This window comes from Ovis aries, chromosome 4 (genome assembly GCF_016772045.2).
Source record: "Ovis aries strain OAR_USU_Benz2616 breed Rambouillet chromosome 4, ARS-UI_Ramb_v3.0, whole genome shotgun sequence".
Classification (NCBI taxonomy): Eukaryota; Metazoa; Chordata; class Mammalia; order Artiodactyla; family Bovidae; genus Ovis; species Ovis aries.
Genome location: NC_056057.1, coordinates 33,919,676 through 33,939,506, shown reverse-complemented (window position 1 = coordinate 33,939,506; position 19,831 = coordinate 33,919,676). Strand labels below are relative to the sequence as shown.

General features: G+C 39.4%; 1 protein-coding gene across 6 annotated transcripts in view; it reads right to left on the bottom strand.

Annotated features, from left to right (window-relative positions):
- ABCB1 (ATP-binding cassette, sub-family B (MDR/TAP), member 1) overlaps window positions 1-19,831 on the bottom strand; it is a 101,642-nt gene that overhangs the window by 55,725 nt on the left and 26,086 nt on the right. For 4 of the 6 annotated variants that reach the window (XM_042248304.2, XM_042248303.2, XM_042248305.1 and 1 more), the window contains 4 exon segments: window positions 15,497-15,548; window positions 13,151-13,342; window positions 12,548-12,719; window positions 5,051-5,175 (listed from right to left, as the gene is read on the bottom strand). In XM_042248304.2, the coding sequence (XP_042104238.1) occupies window positions 5,051-5,175; window positions 12,548-12,719; window positions 13,151-13,342; window positions 15,497-15,548 (541 nt within the window). 6 annotated transcript variants of the gene reach the window in all.

Genomic DNA, 19,831 nt, shown 5'->3' with positions numbered 1-19,831 from the left:
GTCCACAGACATACAGACTTCCTGTAACTCAGAGCCTGAGGAAATGTGCTAAGTCTTTCACAAGGTTCGCATCAACAGGGAAGGTAAGTGTAGTGTTCTAAATACAAACTGATCAAGCATTAGGAATTATCTGAAAACTTAAACAGAGGAATATGATTATGACCTGAAACTTCCTTTTCTTAGGTTTTCAACTGTTTAAAACACTTTTACATTTACTTTTTGAATAATCATTATAAGAAATAGTCAATAGAAATAGCTTTTCAAGGAAATTCTGATATGAATACCAAAAAACATCACCTAACGCATAAGTAAAATTAAAATTGAATAAAATTCAGAAAAGTATTTCTGTCATATTCTGGAGGGTTTAACATAATTATATCCATATTTTGAGAAAACATTTCTAAATTTTCATTTTGTTTAACAGACAATTGATTTTGAAGCTTTTTGATGTTAAAAGAAAATATCCAGTGAGGTCTACTTTGGTTTTGAAAGTTTATTATAATTTTTGAAGACCTGGTTACTTATTTGTATCAACTTAAAAAAAAAAACACTGTTTAATTGAATCAGTTTAATACCAGAATTAAAACTCTATAAGAATGCCAGGATTCAATATATGAAGAATGCTAGAATGTATAAAGAAATCAGCCTGAGCACTGATTAACAAAGATATTTTTCTTTCTATTTTTTATTCAAAGATTGGAGAAGGAAATGGCAACCCACTCCAATACTCTTGCCTGGAAAATTTCATGGACAGAGGAGCCTGGCAGGCTATAGCCCATGGGGTCACAATGAGTCGGATACGAATAGGCGACTTTCACTCACTGCCAATATACAAGTGAAAACCCAGAGTCTAGCACAGTGCTTGGCAGATAGTAGATGCTGGATAAATTTGCCAAATGAACTGAACGTTCCAGAAACGGCCAAGCTGGAGAGAACCTTAGGCCATCAGGCTGTAGTCTTGAGTCTACTCCTGATATTCATGAAAAACTAATTTCCAATAATTTCCAATTTTCTAGGGGACCTTTCAAAGACACAGTCCAGTAAATAACATCTTCTGAAGAAATAATTCTATATATAACTGTGTAAACCCACTTGCTTGTTAAAAAGTTGATCACTATCTTCTGTAAAAAAACAAAACAAAAAAACCTGTATCTAATTACTTCAGTTCAGTTCTGTCGCTCAGTCGTGTCTGACTCTTTGCAACCCCATGAATTGCAGCACGCCAGGCCTCCCTGTCCATCACCAACTCCCGGAGTCCACCCAAACCCATGTCCATTGAGTCAGTGATGCCATCCAACCATCTCATCCTCTGTCGTCCCCTTCTCCTCCTGCCCTCAATCTTTCCCAGCATCCTTGTCTTTACAAATGAGTCAGCTCTTCGCATCAGGTGGCCAAAGTATTCGAGTTTCAGCTTCAACATCAGTCCTTCTAATAAACATCCAGGACTGGTCTCCTTTAGGATGGACTGGTTGGATCTCCTTGCAGTCCAAGGGACTCTCAAGAGTCTTCTCCAACACCACAGTTCAAAAGCATCAATTCTTTGGTGCTCAGCTTTCTTTATAGTCCAACTCTCATATCCATACATGACTACTGGAAAAACCATAGCCTTGACTAGATGGACTTTTGTTGACAAAGTAATGTCTCTGCTTTTTAATATGCTGTCTAGGTTGGTCATAACTTTCCTTCCAAGGAGTAAGTGTCTTTTAATTTCATGGCTGTAATCACTATCTAGTTACTTAGATCTCTCCATTAAAAAATACTTTCAAGTCCTTTAAACTTTCAGTGAACTAAAATAAGATTTATCTAAGTTTTGAATATCGGACTTGACACCTTTCCCTCCTTACATCCAGGTTATACATCATTATAGTTTTTCACTGCTAATAATATCTTCTAAAATTATCATGTTCTTCAATTTTGGATGCCATTAATCAAGAAGTATTATAATCGTGTTATTTTATGCAACAGTAATAAAGGAGTTTAATAGAACACTCCATATACAGCAGGGACCCAAAAGGCTACAGCCTCAACATAATAAGCATGTGCACCATGGAAAGTGGCAGCAGGAGAACCTGCTTGTCTCAGCCTTGACAACAGATGAAGGGTGGGGGGAAAGAAACATGTCCCCTGGGAACTGGAACCATAAAAGGCAATGCTTATACAGGTCTGAAAAATATGAATTCACCAGTGTGGTCAAAAACTCCTAGGCAAAGAATATAATGTACACGGGCTCAGGTTAATAGTGCCCCCAGTGAGTGGCAGAAGCAAACACAAATCCTTCCTGCAAGAACTCAGCTTCTCTATCCAGACCCACAGCAATTGTAAGATGGCTCTGATTATAGGATTTGTCTCTATTTCAGAGATGATGAATTGCAAGAGAAAAATGTGCATCCTAGAACTGACGGAATACTACATGTTCTCTAACTGCTCCCTGCTGTTCACAGGAATGCCATGTTTACCCCTGAACTGTCATCGGGTACCCACAGGCCTTCCCGTACACTGCTGGTCTGCAGATCTTATTACACTGTTACTGGACTTGCTGTGTAGACAATCACATACTCTATACAGAATGACAGCTTTGCTTTTTGTCTAGCAACCTAATAACTTTTCTATTTTTATTATTCTTACTCTTATTTTTTCCTTAATTTTATTATCTTGTACCAGTACAACTCTAAATAGAAATGATGTTAGCAGACATATTGTTTCATTATTTTAAAGAAATGCTATTAACATTTTACCCTTTAATAAAATTTCCTGTAGGTATCTGGTACATATTCTTTATTAAATTAAGAAAGTTTTTGTCATGAGTCATCTGTAATTAATACTTTTACCTCATCCATCAAAACAAAATGTCTTTCTTCCAATCTACTAATGTGGTTAATGATATTCATGGATTTCCTAAGTTAAATCATCTTTGCACTTATGGGATCAAGCCATCAGGTTCAGAAATTTTTTTTAAATCTGATGACAGTTTTCACATTGATTCATTTAGCAAGTAATTTATCTAGACTTTCTGCATCTATGTATTAGATGAAACTGCCTTATAATTTTCCTTTCTCATAAACCTGCTCTCTTGTAATGATGTCAAGGTTATACTAGCCTCATAAAATGAACTCAGTTTTTTTCATTCTCTCAGACAAACAATCTCTGTAAGATGGGGTTATCTCTTTCTTGAAGTTTTGGTAAAGTCTGTCTGGAAAATTATCTGGACCTGGGGGGTTTTGGCATGTTTATGCGTGTATGTATATGAAAGGCAAAAGATGGAGATTTTAAACTGGATTCAATTCCTTTAATGATTATGGTTCTACTCAAGTTTGCATCTTAAGTGAGAATTTTAACCTATATTTTTCTGGGATGTCATCTATCTCATCAGTGATTTTTAATTACTGGTATAAAACTGTAATTCTTAAAATAAATTTTTAAAAATCTGTAGCAACGTTTTCCATTGTTCTCTTGCATTTTGTTCCTGATTTAACCTGCAAAATACTACTTCATTATTTATCCATATTTTCATAAAAATTAGTTAATGATTTTTTGTCAACCCTTTGCTTCTTTATCTTTATTTTCTATTAAAATGTTTTTGCTCTTAATCCTTTATCCTTCTTATACTTCCTTCTGTTATTCTTTTTCTAACTTTTAATTTAGCTGCTTAGTTCACGAATTTTCAGCAACTTTTAAATTTCTTCTACCCAACACCCTAGTGCTACCACTAGACTCCGATTCATTTTTAATGTGAAACCTTCAGCTTTAGGAAGAGAGAGCTCCTTGGTCCTCACAGTATTATAAATTCAAACTCTAGCAGCACCTGAAGGTGAGGCTTGCAAATTTGATTTCTACGGAGAGATGCTTTCCTTTGGTGCAATAACTAGGCAGAATCAGATAAGATTTGTCGCCCCATGTTGGTAAACAGATTCTTTTTCTGATACACCTCTCCATTGAGAAAAACTGGAAATGAACGCAAAGTTCAAAATTTCATTCTGTGTCAACTCAGACATTTATTTAGAAAGTACTTTGCTGAATACACTCTTGAAACAGTACCCCCATGACTCTAACAGAGAAGGGGACGACCGAGGATGAGATGGCTGGATGGCATCACTGACTCGATGGACGTGAGTCTGAGTGAACTCTGGGAGTTGGTGATGGACAGGGAGGCCTGGCGTGCTGCGATTCATGGGGTCGCAAAGAGTTGGACACAACTGAGCGACTGAATTGAACTGACTGAACTGAAACAATTTTACCCCAACTGGTACATTATGTTGTTGACCTGTGGTTGTTTGTATCTGTCCCCTCCCCCTGCCAGAATTTAAGCTCCAAGAGAAGAGCGGCTTCATTTGACTGGTTATTTGCAAGGCAATGAAGCAAGACTTCCCATTTTCTAGTCAGACTCATGTTAAGGCAAAAGCAAAAACCTTCGCAAAAAGTGAGATAGAGCATAGATATTCCTTTCCTCTGAACTATGATAGGTACATAGCCATCACAAATTCTCTCAGAGGATATCTTTATGGGTATGAAATATATCATATGAGAAAAGTACACTCCAAACACAGTGTGTACATTTTAAAGAGTATACAGTGAGCACTCATGTAAGCACAGCTGAGGTCATGAAATACAACAATGTCAGAATCAAGATGCCCCTGCCATGTGCCCCGCTTTTATCACCAACCCCTCACCTCCCCCAGAAGTAACCATTATTTTGACTTAATAACCCCATCCATCTACCACAAAATATTCATTCATAGAGAATCAAGAATTAACTTGAGGAGAAAAATTATCATCAGAGATATTAATTATGTTTCAGCCTTAAGAAATTATTTTATCTCACTACCCACCTAGGAGACTCTAGAAAACACTTTGAATTAGCAGATATAAGAAGAATTACAACAATTAGAATCACAACTTCTCCAGAACATTAACTATGCTGTAATATATCCAAGAAGCTGTTTAAGGAAACATATACATCAGAGAATACCTTATAATCATCACCTTCAACCTGAAGGGCATTTAAGATGACAGAATTTAACATCTCTACCAACTTAAAAAAGGAGACTCAAACCTTTCAAGTTCTTTCTTTTGTCCTCCAAATGCAATCACAGTTCTAATAGCCGCTAAGACCTCTTCAGCTACTGCTCCAGCTTTTGCATATGCCAAAAGTTCTTTATCAGTAAATGAAGACAGTATCTGTTTAAAAATGCAATTGCAGATAATTTAAAATTTTTAACAAGTTAATTTTACCTTTTGTGCACAAATGCTGCTGGTACATAGTATACTGTACTGTATATAAGTCTTTTACTCGTCTTTGGTTATGAAGTCCTATTTGCTAATATACATATTATAGCCATTTCTTTTTGGACTGAGATGGTATATAATAGAGTAAAATTTCAACTTTCTCACTATACTCCATGGATTCTCATACAAATAAATAAATCTGGGACTTTGGGGGAGATTTTACATCTTAAAAAAAGTGTATACTCTAAACATTAATAAATACAGAAAATGGGGCAGTATATCAAAAAATAGGTGGACTCAACATAGCAATTGCTAAGTATCCTCTGGTTCAGAAATTCCAAGGTAGGAGGCCAGGAGAACACAGGGACCAAGCACTGTGCAGTGACAGGACCTCAGGGAGGTTTCAAATGGCAGGGAAGCAGAGCTCCTTCCAGCAGGGTTTCTCAGCACCACATTAGGGCACCATGGAGGCCTCTTTTATGGACGCTCTTTGGTTTTTCTGTTTGGTCCCTGAGCATCTGTTCTCTGGAAGGAACAGTACCAGGTCCTTTACATACACAGGATCTCCTTCACCGATTCTTCTCAATTGTACCAAGAAGTAGGCATTACTTCCCCCTCAATACATGAGGAAATGGAGCGAGAAAGAGGTCAAGTCATTTGCTAGTAAGTGCAATATCCAGGATTTAAGGCTTCACAGCATGAATCAACGGCCACTGGAGTGAATCTCTCTCTAAAACCAGCCACCGACATGTGTGGAATCCCAGAGGGCCCTGTGAGTAAAACTCAGTCAACTGACGAGGGCAAAGGACCACTATTTTTACCTGAAATGCTTGACTAGTCAACCATCTAAATATTGCACACAAGAATTCAAATCAAATTCTGAGTAAATATATTATACTCTTTCAATAAATAATTTATAGCATCTGTGGACTCATTTGTATAAGTACTAACAGCCTATTCCTTCTTGTCAGAAAAAGTTCTATGCCTTCTTATTATAAAAACAGTCTATGCCTTCTTATAAACAGTTCAAAGCTGTTTTGACTTTAAGAGCGCATTTCTCCCTCTGCTGCGTGCGAATGTAAAGGAGCTACGGCAGATGCAGGAATGGGTGGCTGAGGGAAACGAACCTTTACCAACCAGGTTCCATGGCAGATGTTGTACGGTGTGCACCTTCCTCTTTGGTTCCCCAAACAACAACCCACCGATGCTCTAGACCTTCCTGACCTCTCAGAATGACCTGCCTAGGGCTGCCCTATCACATCTGCCAGAATTGCTCCCAGCGCTGGGCCTGACCCAGGGAGATCACTGTCATCCCTGAACAAGCAGGTCTGCATAAGGCAAGAGGTGCCTACAGTACAGTTTAGCTCTGCTTCTCTGCTCTTGTTGAAAACCTCAGCCATCAACCACACCAGCAGCAGCTGACAACAGAAGATTAGCAGAACTATTTTTGAATGAGGAGTTTCAAAATGTGCTATTCTAATTTATTGTTGAAATATCAAGTACCATTCCAACTGATTCAATAAACCTGGCTTCTCTATGACCTTCCATAACGATAAGCATATCCTTAGGCAAGACTACGGTAGAATGTTCATGAAGTGTTTTATTTTTTAACAGATAATGTCTGTTGAAAGAAAAAACACACTTTCAAATACTCTCAGAGATGTGAAAATTGAACTTTACTGTTCCTCTAATATAAAATAACAGAACGGTGATACTTCCATTATTATAATCACCCACCTAAACGATATCAAATTTCACTAACTCATCCCTTCTTCCAAAGGCTGCTAATTTTTTTTTAACAAAGCCTAATTGTACTAGTGCCAGACACATGAAATTGTTATTCCTTTAAGTTAAAAGCTAACACAGGCCACTATATATTGTTGAAACCAATACATTCAGAAGCAATAGTTTTGACCATGACAGATGTTTTGACCTTCATCTTTGTCCCTTTTTTCCAGTTCAGTGTAGGTCTTTATTTCATTTTGTTTGGGATAATTTATACATGCTTTATTTTGTTAAACTTGTTATTCTGAGATAATTGTAGACACAAGCCAGTTCTAAGGAAGACAGTCAGATCCCATAAACCCTTTATCTGGTGTTCCCCAAACAACATCATCTCCAACATCTCTTCAGAACAAGATCCCAGCCAGAAATTTAACACAACATTAATTCAATGTTATTCAGATTTACCAGTTTTACATGCACTTGTGTGTGTGTGTGTGTGTGTGTGTGTTAGTTCCAAGCAATGTTATCATCTGCTAGATTCATGTGACGATAGTCACAATACAGAACAACTCCATCACAAGGATCCCTCAGTCCTGCTTTTTGTAGCCACAGCCACCTCCTTTCCTACTCCTCATTTCTCCCCACTCCATACCATCCCAAACACCTGAAAACCACTAAACTGTTCTGCCTGTTATTTTGTCATTTCAAAAATATTATATAAATGGAGCATAAGGTGTATGATTCTTTCAGGACTGGCCTTTTTCACCAAGTACAAATCTCTAGCGACTCATCCAGGTTGTGTGTGTATCAGTACTACTTTCCTTTTTATCATTGGATGTACCACAGTTGCTCAACCAGTAACCTGTTCAAGAGTGTCTGGGGTTGTTTCAGTTTGGGGCTATTACTGATACAGCTGCTATGAACACCTGAATACAGATTGAGTGAATACATGAACATAATTTCTCTTAGATAAATGTCCAATACAACTGCTGGATTGTATGGTAATTGCACGTTTCGCTTTGTAAGAAATCACAAACTATTTTTTCAGGTTGGGTACCACTTTACACTCCCACCAAAAATACATGAGTGACCCTGTTTCTCTGCGTCTCAGCAGCATTTGGGGTTTCACTTTTATTTTAGCCATTTTGGTAGATGCATAATGGTATCTCGTTGCAGTTTAATTTGCTTTTCACTGACGACTAATGCCGTTAAACAACCTTTCATGTGCTGACCTACCACCTGTATAACCTCTCTGATGACGTCTGTTTATCTCTTCTGCCCATTCTCTAACTGGTTCATTCGGGGTTGTCTTTTTCCCTTAATATATATATTTTTTATTGAAGTATGGCTGACTTACAGTGTCTCAGGTGCACAGCAAGGTGATCCAGTTATACATAAACACACATTATTTTTCAGATTATTTTCCATTACAGGTTATTACAAGATATTGACTATAGTTCCCTGTGCTATACAGCAAACCTTTGTTGCTTGTGGCATATTTATTTTTTAATTAGAAATCTAGCATTCTATTTATACTAAGTCAAACAAGTGGAATCAAAATGTCAGCAATTTTTTTCAGTTAGGCAAAAGTTTATAAGTTTTCTAAAAAATATACATACTATTTATATATACGTAGACAAAAGCTTTTCTACTATGCTTGAAAAAGGCTTGAGAAAGAACATTAAAAAAAAAAAGAGAGAGATGGAGAAATTGGAAAACATAAACCAAATGATATGCCAGCACTGAATAAGAAATAGAAAGTGAAACAAACTGAATAAAATTAAAGATCATTATACAGTCCAGTGGTTTTGAAACATGGTGGCTTATGAGAAACATATCTGGGACTCTGGAGGAAAAAAGCAATACCTGGGCACTGGTAGTTTTCAAAAACTCCCAAGATAATTCTAATATGTATCTGGATTTTTAAAAGTGATTACAGGTTTTTCAATTAAATAGTAGTTTTGGTGATTTTTTTTTAACTATCAAATTTTGAGAGTTCCTTATATATTAGATAAAGACTAATCCTTTGTCAGATATGTGATGTGCATGTTACTTTTTTCCCAGCTTGTAGCTTGTTTTTTCATCTCCTTTACATGATTTTCACAGAGCAAGAGTTCCCACTTTTGCGGAAAGCAGATAAAGTCTTCCTTCTTCTAGAGGAGATTGTATAAAATTGGTGTCAATTCCTCTTTAAATGTCCAGTAAATTTTTCCAGTAAAAGTTGACTGTGCCTGGAGAATTCTTTTCCAGGAGCTCAGAACTTACAAAATAGATTTCTTTAATCACTATTTCATCTTAGTTGTTCTGGATATCACAATATTCATAGATGACATAAAAATCTACTGGCATCAACATTTTACCGCTTATAATTTTGGGTTCAATCACCAAATATGATTTAGAAATCTCCTGGGAAAAGAAAGGCCCCCAAAAAAAAAGAAAAAAAGAAAGGCTCAAATTCCTGCTCTTTCTGTTGTTCCTTTTCCCTTCCTGATGCTCCAATATGTCTTATATCACTTTCCTTCTGTTTGAAGAACTTTATTTAGCCAGTCTTTAATAGGAGGTATGCTAATGCAAAGTTCCTCTGTAGTCTTCCATGATCTGGGAATGTTTTCATCTCCCCCATCATTCCTAAAAAATACTTCAACCAAGTATCCACAGTTGACAGGTCTTTTCTTTAAGCACTTGAAAAATAATTCGCCACTTCCTTCTGGTCTTAATGGTTTCAGATAAGAAATATATTGTCATTCAAATTGGTGTTCCCTATAGGTAATGTGCTGTTCATCTTTAGCCAATTTCAACTTTTTCCTTTGTCTTTAGTTTTCAGTGATTTAACTATGATGTGCTTTAGCATGGATTTCCTTGGGTTTATCCTGTTTGAGGTTAGCTTAGCTTCTCGGAGCTGAAGGTTTACCTTTCACAAACCTTGGACATTCTCAGCAATTATTTCTTCCAATGTTCCTTCAGCCTTACTTCTCTCCTTTCTTTTGGGACTTTGATGGTCACAAATGTTCCATATGGGACTACTGTCCCACAGGTCCCTGAGGCGCTTTCATTTCCTGTTTCATGCTGGGCGACTTCTATTGTTCTATTTCCAGTCCACTGACTCTATCCTGTCCTCTCCACTCAACAAGAGTAACCCCTCCATCGTGACTTTTGTTCTACGGCTGTACCTTTCAGTTATCTAATTCCATTCTGTCCTTTTTTCTTAATTTCTTTTTCACTGCTGATATTGTCTATTTCCTTTTGTTTTAGGATAATTTGTAATCGATTAGTGAAGCATTTTTCTGATGACTATTCCAAAATCCATGCCAAACAATACTGACATATGAATCATATCAGCACTTGTCAGTTAAGTGTTTTTTCTCATTCAAGTTGTGATTTTCGTAGTTCTTGGTATGACAAGTGGTCTTCTTTTAACTATAATCTGGGCGTGATATCTATTATGTTAGGAGACTCTGGGTCCTATTTAAAGTCTTTTATTTTAGCAAGCACTTACCCTTTGGGGATTTAGCATATAATTCTTAACCTACTTCTGAGAGTTGTGGGTCAAGCAGCAGTTTTACATTCAGAGTGTTTGTGGTATGACTTTCGTCAGCATGGTTTGTCTGCAGTTACTGGGGCTCCTGCTTCTGCTACCTGAGGGAGTGAAAGTGTTCTTAAGGTTGGACCACCTCCTGTATCAGTAGGATATGGTAGTTTCCCCTCCCTTTGCCCCTTAGCTGACCCCATGTCTCTGGGCTGGGTTAGAGAATTGCGTGCAGAGATCAAAAGAGGCTTTCTGGAGTAGGAAGCTTGCTGGGGCCAAGCCTCTTCCTGTTCTGCCTTCTTGCCCGTGGCCTCTGAGGTACAGAAGAGAGCCTCAGAATCATGGGGACAAAGCAGCTTCCTCCACCAGGCCTCATTTCTTTTTTAATAAGACTGACAACCGGACAACTGAAGGATCCATTTATTAAATAGTATCTGAAGTAATGCAAATTAATTATTAAAAGATTAACTTACTGCTTTTCCCCCTAACTTAACTAGAACAAACATTAATACATTTTAGAACAGTTTTTAGCAAATACTGATATGAAGAATCTGTCACCTGACCTGCCTAACATGCTAGTAAACAGAAAAATCAATTAACACAAAGGCTTTTGCCAAATATGTCAACAGAGATGCAGTTTAGCCCCCAAGAACACCATTCAAACATTGTGTTAGTCTGAACAATAAATTAATGAGTTCTCAGAACTTCAATTTCTTCTTCTGTTAAATGAGATGATGTCTAAACTTTACAAGAACATGTATTTCATGCCTTTGAAGAAGATAAGATGATAAAATGAGGGGGAAAATAGTCTATAATATTCTACAAACTTCTACTTCATACGTAGAAAATATTATAGCTAAATACTGCAAAAAGTATAACTAACATTTACTAATTTGGGGGGAGATTAAGATATGTTGTTATTTTATACTCTGAAATTCCCTGGGATTTTTTAACCTAAAAAAAGTGGAATCTGGGTAACAGGGTCCTATTGTATAGCACAGGAAATGGTATTCAATAGCCTGTGATAAACCATAATGGAAAAGAATATGAAAAATAACATATATATATGTATATCTGCATTGTTTTGCTGAGCAGCAGAAATTAACACAACATTGTAAACTAACTGCATTTCAACAAATTTTTTAAAAAAGAGAAAAAAATATGTATTTGCCTGACACAGTAGATACTTTAAAAAATGGCAGTTACCGTTTATAACAGCAAAACAATATCCATCCCACAGGGTTAAGTTTTTTAAATTTCTTAATACAGCCTGATTTGTTTTGTGTTAGGCTTGGGTTTGCTTGGCCCTCCGTTATTTCACATCCTTTTGCCATGTGAATGTGTAGCGCTGTCTCTCATTTTTCTAAGAAACTACACACCAGGCCAATCTCTCCACAGCCACCTACACTCACAGGAAATCAATTCAGAATGAACACCACACCCAGTCTCAAGAGGAAGGCCTCCCTGCAGAGGTGGGGAGGGCCATTTGCATTGCTTTGCTTTCGTGACAGAGAAGGAACCACAGACCTCAGATGTACATGCATAAGGGGCTAGAAAAAACCTCTTTTAAAAAAACTGTCTTCACACCAATGGACTTAAGTATGTATAAACACAGAGCCATTTATAATGCTGACAAAACTATTCTGCCAACAAAATAAATAAAATCTACACAAACACGGACATTAATAATGGTGACTGAATGGGACTTACGTGTTAGTCACTGAACTTGAAGCTCTGCTTGTGAACGTGGAACTGTCTACCGGGGACATAGCTCTCCGAGAGCCGAGCATGCCTTCTGCATGAAGGCAGGGAAGGAGATGGGAGAGCTCCATCTTTCCCTTCCCCCAATAACAGCACAAGAGTCTGGGTGGGGACAACTTAGTGAGCTCACATCTGCCTATTCCCACTGACTGTGAACGGAAGATTTAACACCAAGATTGAACAGAAGATTTAACGTCATAGTCAGTGTCAGGGTCATCATGTGACAAAAAGAGCCTCTACTGGAGGAGTTGCGGGGTGTTTTTTGAGGGTGGAGACAGTTTAATAGCCTGGATTCACAGGCTTCACACCTACCTTTGCCCAGATAGCAGCTGACAGGCCAAGAACAGGACTGATGGCCAGAATCACAAGGGTGAGCTTCCAACCTGTTGTAAATCCTATTATAAAACCGGTGAAGAATGTCGCCATTGCCTGAAAGAACATTCCGATTTTGTCGCCAATTCCTTCATTAATTTTGGAGACGTCACTGAAAGAACAGTGTTAGAAATAAACATCAGGATTATGAACACCAGAACTTTTCTCCTGAATCTAGTTGAGTGTTTGTTGGTCTCAGTGGGGGGTAAATCAGTTTACATCTAGGATTTTGCTCAGGAATGTCCCCAGCAAGTATCATGGCGCCACCCTAATGCTCACTCCCACAGGATGTCTTGGGTCTGGCAAGTCCAACCCCTCATTCACTACCAGTCATGCAGGACCTCTTCATGCCCTGCCAGGGTTCTGGGAACAAAAAGATGCATGAGGCACGATCAAGGCTCAGAAGGAATTTAGTTTCAGAATTACTTCTGAGGGATGGGCATTACCTCCAGGGATTACCTCCTGACACATTTTATGACCTCGCTTCCATTTTAAAAGAATAAGAAGCACACGTCAGAGTTCAACATACTCCCAGGTACTTACTCTGTGAGGCGGGTGTTAAGTTCTCCAACGTCATGCACGTCAAACCAGCCTATTTCCTGTTGCATGATGGCATGAAAAAACTGTTTTCTGATTCTGTGTACTTGTCTTCCAGCGGCCAGACACCAGAATGAGACCTGGATGTAAGCGGCAATAAGCACGCCAGCACCAATTCCAGAGTAATAGTAGGCGTACCTGGAAAAGAGCAAGAAAGCTGCCCACACGCCACTTTCTCATCAATGCACTGTCCCCAGCAGACCCCCTGCCCTGCCCTTTTCAGTCATCTGGCAACCTCGCCCTCCTTCAAAGCAGCACTGATGGTCAGCATCCAACCCCAGCCACCCTGGTAGAATGTCATGGTGAAGAGCGTGCTTTCTGTTTTGGCTCAAATCCCAGCTCTTAACTGCGATACAGGCTGACTTCACCTTTCGAAGTCCCAGTGTTCTAACTGGCAAAATGGAGATAAGAACTGTAACACAGTGGGACTTCCCTGGCAGTCCAGCAGTTAAGACTCCATGCTTTCATTGCCAAGGGCATGGGTTCAATCCCTGACTGGGGAACTAAGATCTCGTATGCCTCATAACACGGCCAAGAAAAAGAACTGTAACACAGTAATATATAAGAACACTTGCGTCTGTGCCTGGCACCCAGTTAGCATGTAGAGAATGCCAGTTATTGTGAAAGACGTGAGTGGTGCCTAAAAGCATCACAGCATTAGGTGAGGTCTACCAGTGTCATCCTGCACACCTGGATTACCCCTATATCAGCTGAACACTTGGGATGGTTTCTGCACACTGGGGAATGGAAAGAAGGGACAGAACTTGCCAGAAAGTGAAACCAAGAGATGGAGATGGTCACTTGACCTTTTGGGTTATTAATCTGCCAGACAACTGAGAATAAAAAATGTTTTCATATCATCTGCCCAACTGGCCATCATGAATTATCCTGAAATGCTTAGTGAATCAAGTAGCAGGCCCCCCAGTTTAAATTCTAACAATAAAAAAATGAGCATCTTCTAAAACCAGACCCTTGATCAACTAGAAATGCCAAATTTGTATTTCCTTATCTGAGTCTTCATACAGAAAAAAGCGAACAACTCATGTGCCTCACTAAGCAATTACTTTTTAGGTAAAAAAAAAAAAAAAAATTCAAAAATGAAATACAAGATTCCAATATTCCCACTTTTAAAAACCTGGTCATGTACAATGTATTTATCAGGGAAGACAGAATTAGAATACTAAATTTTAGTTAATATATAACTCAATATTTATTATCCAAGTGTTAATGATACAGCAAAAGATAGCTAAAAAGAAGCCTCATTTAACAAGTGGAACATGTGCTTTGAAAATGAGCTAATGTATTGTAAGCCACCAGTCTATATTTACTCAGGAAAAAATACCTGTATTTAAGCATTTATAAGATGATTACAGGCTTCCCGGGCGTTTCAAATGGTAAAGAATCCATCTGCTATGCGGGAGACCTGGGTTCGATCCCTGGGTTGGGAAGATTCCCTGGAGAAGCTAACAGCTACCCACTCCAGTGTTCTGGCCTGGAGAATTCAATGGACAGAGGAGCCTGGCAGGTTATAGTCCATGGGGTCACAAAGAGTTGGACATGACTGAGAAACTTTCACTTTGAAGATGATTATTAGACACTGTTTTTCATCAATATTAAAAAAGTGCCTCTCCATAAGAGTATCTGGAAGTGTTTGCTTCTCAACTTTCAAAATATGGTCAAATACGTCCATTTTATTCAAACCTACTTGAGTACTTACAGGATAGTGCGAAATCATTTTCTTCTGAATCATCAACTCATACCTTTGGACATGTTTTATAAGCTGTTCTGAGAGCAAACTTCAAGGTAAGTAAATCATTAATGAAAGCTTCCAAAGTGAGTTAAGGTTAAAAGGACTATATTTATTCTGGTATGTCTTGTTTCATTGTTCAGAAAAAGATGCTATATTTAAAAAAATCCTGTTAACTGATCTCATTATATTATGACTAAAGCCAGCCAAGAAGCAAACTAATAATACAAAGCCATTGCAAATAATGTGATTCTTAACTGCATTTTAAACAAGCTCACTTTGAATCCCTCTAATTTCCCAGCAGATGATATTCTATATTTACCAATGCATACATCAGTCTGATCCGGGCTCAGCCTTCACTTTAGAGTGTCTTATGCAGCAAATTCTTTTAAGAAAAACACCTATAGTGTATCCTCCTAAAAAACTAACAATGATATTGCTCCCCTCAAAACTGAATCTTCATTATAATCGCGCAAAATTTTAAACTTTATTACAACTGGATTAAGACAGAAAGGCTTATCAGTAGCAGAAAGATGTCTACTTACGTGGTCATTTCCTTCTCCAGCTTCTTGCCATACTCTGTTCTGTCTATAGTACCTAGTTCACCACAAAACAAACATACACTGTTATGTATCTTTATTTTCCATCAAAAATATGCATATAAATAGAACTTCCGACACAGTCCACTATTAATAATCTGCCTTCCAACGCAGGGGACATGGGTTCAATCCCTGGTCAAGGAAGTAAGATCCCATATGCTGGGCATGACAACTAAGTCCTCACTCTCTGGAGCACGCACGCCCCAACGGGAGAAGCCCAGGCGCCCCGACGGGAGAAGCCCAGGCGCCCGGACGGGAGAAGCCCAGGCGCCCGGACGGGAGAAGCCCAGGCGCCCCGACGGGAGAAGGCCACGCGCCCGGACGGGAGAAGCCCAGCACGCCCCAACTGGAGAAGCCCAGGCGCCCCAACGGGAGAAGCCCAGGCGCCCCGACGGGAGAAGCCCAGGCGCCCCGACAGGAGAAGCCCACGTGCCCGGACGGGAGAAGCCCACACGCCCCCCAAAAGTCCCACATGCCGCAACTGAGACCCGACACAGACCAATGAGGAAGTTTCAGAAAGATGAGCGTGTAAAAATGAATCAAACTGGTGTCACTTAACAACTTACACAAAAACAGGTCGAACTAATTTAATTGCGATTATCTATAAGCATCTGTGCAAATCCTTTACTACTGGCTGTGTGCAACCACACACACTAAATTCAGTGAAGCTTATTTGCGAGAAGAAAGCTGCATTGATTAAGAAGCAGTCTGTCAGCCGAGATACTACTGTCCCTGGATTAAAATGTTTTATGAAATTCCACTCCAAGATGACATGGAGAAAAATCTTTTCTGTGGGCTTTGTCCTGATAAATATCAGTGCAGGCTTGACCCTAAACCATTTAGTATTTCAAACTGAACAACACATTTCTTCAGTTTTTATTTTTAAAATGTAAGATACAAAGAAGAAAGTAATAAACACCAGTGAGCTCATTATGCAGTATTAGCAGATGTTAACGTTTTAGGACAAGGTACATTTAGACTCTAATACCTCCCTCCACACACACACACACACACACACGTGCGTGCATGCACTAGCCACTGTTCATATTCTGGTGTGAATTTTTTTCAGATTTTATTTTCTATATGCAATTTTACACATACATCAATATACATACATGCTTATTTTAAAACACAGAATCACAGTTCACATTCAGTGGCCAATTTTCCATGTCAGTACGTGTGTACATGGGGCCTCCCCGGTGGCTCAGTTAGTGAAGAATATGTCTGCAGTGTGGGGGACCTGCGTTTGATCCCTGGGTTGGGAAGATCCCCTGGAGAAGGGAATGGCTACCCACTCCAGTATTCTCGTCTGGAGAATTCCATGGAAAGAGGAGACTGGCAGGCTATAGACAATGGGGTCGCAAAGAGTCAGACACGACCGAGTGACTTTCACATGTGTGTATATGTGTATCTTTGTTTTTTCAAAGTTTCATCTATTTCAGTTGCTTCCAGTCTTACTGTTACATGCAATGCCCCATTAAACATACCTGTCCACATATATTACATATGGCGAATATTTTTGTAGAATACATTATCATAATCAAGATGGCTGGATCAATGCAGAGAGCACACTTTAAATCTTGTAGTCATTTCAAAAGTTACAATGCAACATAAGAGGGCCTGGTTCAGGTGAGTGAGCTCTTGACAGGTATGGGAAAGAAGAAGAAAAGTTTTTCTGGCAAAGAGAACACTGCATGTGTGAAGAATAAGTAAGCTGCTTTGGCAGGAGTATGGGTGTGTTGTGTGGATGGAAGGAGGTGGATACATGGTTGAAAAGATCATCCAGGCTCCCTAGGTATGGTATATAAAAACTAATAGACATTATGTGTATATGAGTGTACATATATATATGTACATGTATATGTGTGTGTATACGTACCTATATATACTTTTCTTCAGATTCTCCAACATATTGAGTAGAGTTCACTGCGCTACACAGTAGATCCTTGTTGGTTATCTATTTCATATCCAGTAGTGCATACATGATAATCCCAACCTCCTAATTAATCCCTCCCCAAGAAGCAAAGTCAAATATTTCAGTGTAGCTTTTATTTTAATAAAATACTTGCTTAGATTCTTGACCACTTTCTCCCCTGGCTTCCAGAACCTCATTCTCCTCGTCCTCCCGTAACTCTGATCCCTCTCTCTTACTCTTATCCACCAGTTCCTCATGCCCTCTCCTCCCTCCCTGCTGCTGCCCCTCAGAATTTTACACTCACCCCCAGGGTGGCCTCTGCAACCTGTGCAGCTTCAGTGACTCCTGCATCTGTCTGGGAGCCACTCCAATCCTCTCCTTCCTCACAGCCAATGTCTGGTTCAGGTCCCCATCACCTCTTACATTGGCTCTAACAAGAGCCTCCTAACTGGCTCTTCTGATCCCATCAAGTCTTTATCTTGCCACCACATCTTCTATTTGGGAACAAAAATGTAATTATATTGCCTCTGTTAATAACCTTAAATGACAGTCCACTGGATAAAGGACAAAGTCCAAGAGCCATAACAAGCCCTATTAGTCCCTTTGCAATCTTACCACAATAAGCCACACAATGACTTTCCAGATTTTTTTTTAAATCCCCATACTTTCTCCTCATCCCAGTAGCTATGGCACTGTGCAGTCACCATCTGGGGTTGGGGTTAGGGGGCGAGGATACCACAGCATAAAAGGAAACAGAGCCCAAGTCTGCTTGATCATCATGTTCCTGAAGCCTTTGCCCTTGGGACTGGAGAGGAAATGGGGCATGACAAAAGATGCTGCTTCAGTTTCATGAGACTAAGCTCTGTCCTTTCAGACAAAAAGCCACTGTCCACATACAGAGATGAGATGGAGGGGAGATGCACTGACAGCTTCGCTCCTCAAAGCCCTTCTTCATTCTCCTCTCTCTACCTGGACTGCCTTTTCCTAGCCTTCCTCCTGGAAAAGACTGGTCCTTCACATATGAGCTCAGTATGACTTCTTCCCAAGTGGCTTATCTCCAGCAGGGTGACTCACAGGGTTCCAGAGTAACTGACGCACGATTCAACTGACTAAGTCAATCCTAGAACAGACAGGCCACGGTTCATACCCATCTCCTCCTCCCGTTTCCACTGGTGTGAGCGCCTAGAGAACACGACTATGTCATTTATCTTTGTACCCTTGGTGCACAGCCTGCTGCTCTGTCTGCTGTACCTGAGCCTGTTCCAAAGACGTTCAAGGATTTCACAGAGCCAGCAACACGCAGACCATTTATAAGAACATTCCAACAATCATTCTATTTTGTACATGTGTCTTGCATATTGTGGGGTTAAACAGAGATACAGCAGACCACCACCTTACTACCTGGGGTAGGGAAGGCCTTTCCTAAAACCAAGCAAGACTGTAAAGAAACCTACAACTGAACAGGCTTCTGCCTGCAATGCAGGAGACCACCTGCAGGAGACTCAGGTTCAATTCCTGGGTCAGGAAGTTCCCCTGGAGATGGAAATGGCAACCCACTCCAAAATTCTTGTCTGGGAAATCCCATGGACAAAGGAGCCTTGCGGGCTACAGTCTATGGGGTTAGAGTTACAAGAGTCAGACACGACTTAATGACTAAACCACCAAACACTGTCCAGCATCACAACTAAAGACTTCATACCATTTTGGAGTCACCTTTAATTACATCTTTATCTGACCCAAATATCTCAATAAGTTTCATAGTTTTAACTACGGAAGACTTAATAACAGTATAAACGACAAGTATGTGACATGGATACATTTGTGATTTCCTAACTGGTAAAATTAGATTATGTTATAAAGGGGGTTTTCAAACCATACTGCACATCAGGCACTGTTCTAGATACTCTGGACACAACCTAGAACGAGAGTGCCACTTTTCTACTCTCACTGGACTTCTGTGCAAGCAGGAAATCCTTTCACTATCAGACCCCAAACTCCATGTGATAGGGTAGCACTGCTAAAATATTAAGGTAGTTAACTTAAGATAGGAACTTTTTTTCTGTTATACCTTTCTTCGCATTTGAGAAGCTGTAATAGCCTGGCAGGCTGCAGTCCATGGGGGTCGCAAAGAGTCAGACATGACTGTGCGACTGAACTGAACTGGATAAACAAGTAACTCAATAAATCAACAAGATAAGTATAATAACTCATAAAAGGGAAATAAAGCAGTGATGCTACAGTAACTTTGGAGTGGACTGGGGACAAAGGTCTTTCTGAGACAGAAATAAATGATAAGAAGCTGGGGCAGGTTCTACATGGCCCTTAGCCAGGGAGGAAATGAGAGTATTCATGGAACAGTGAGAAGG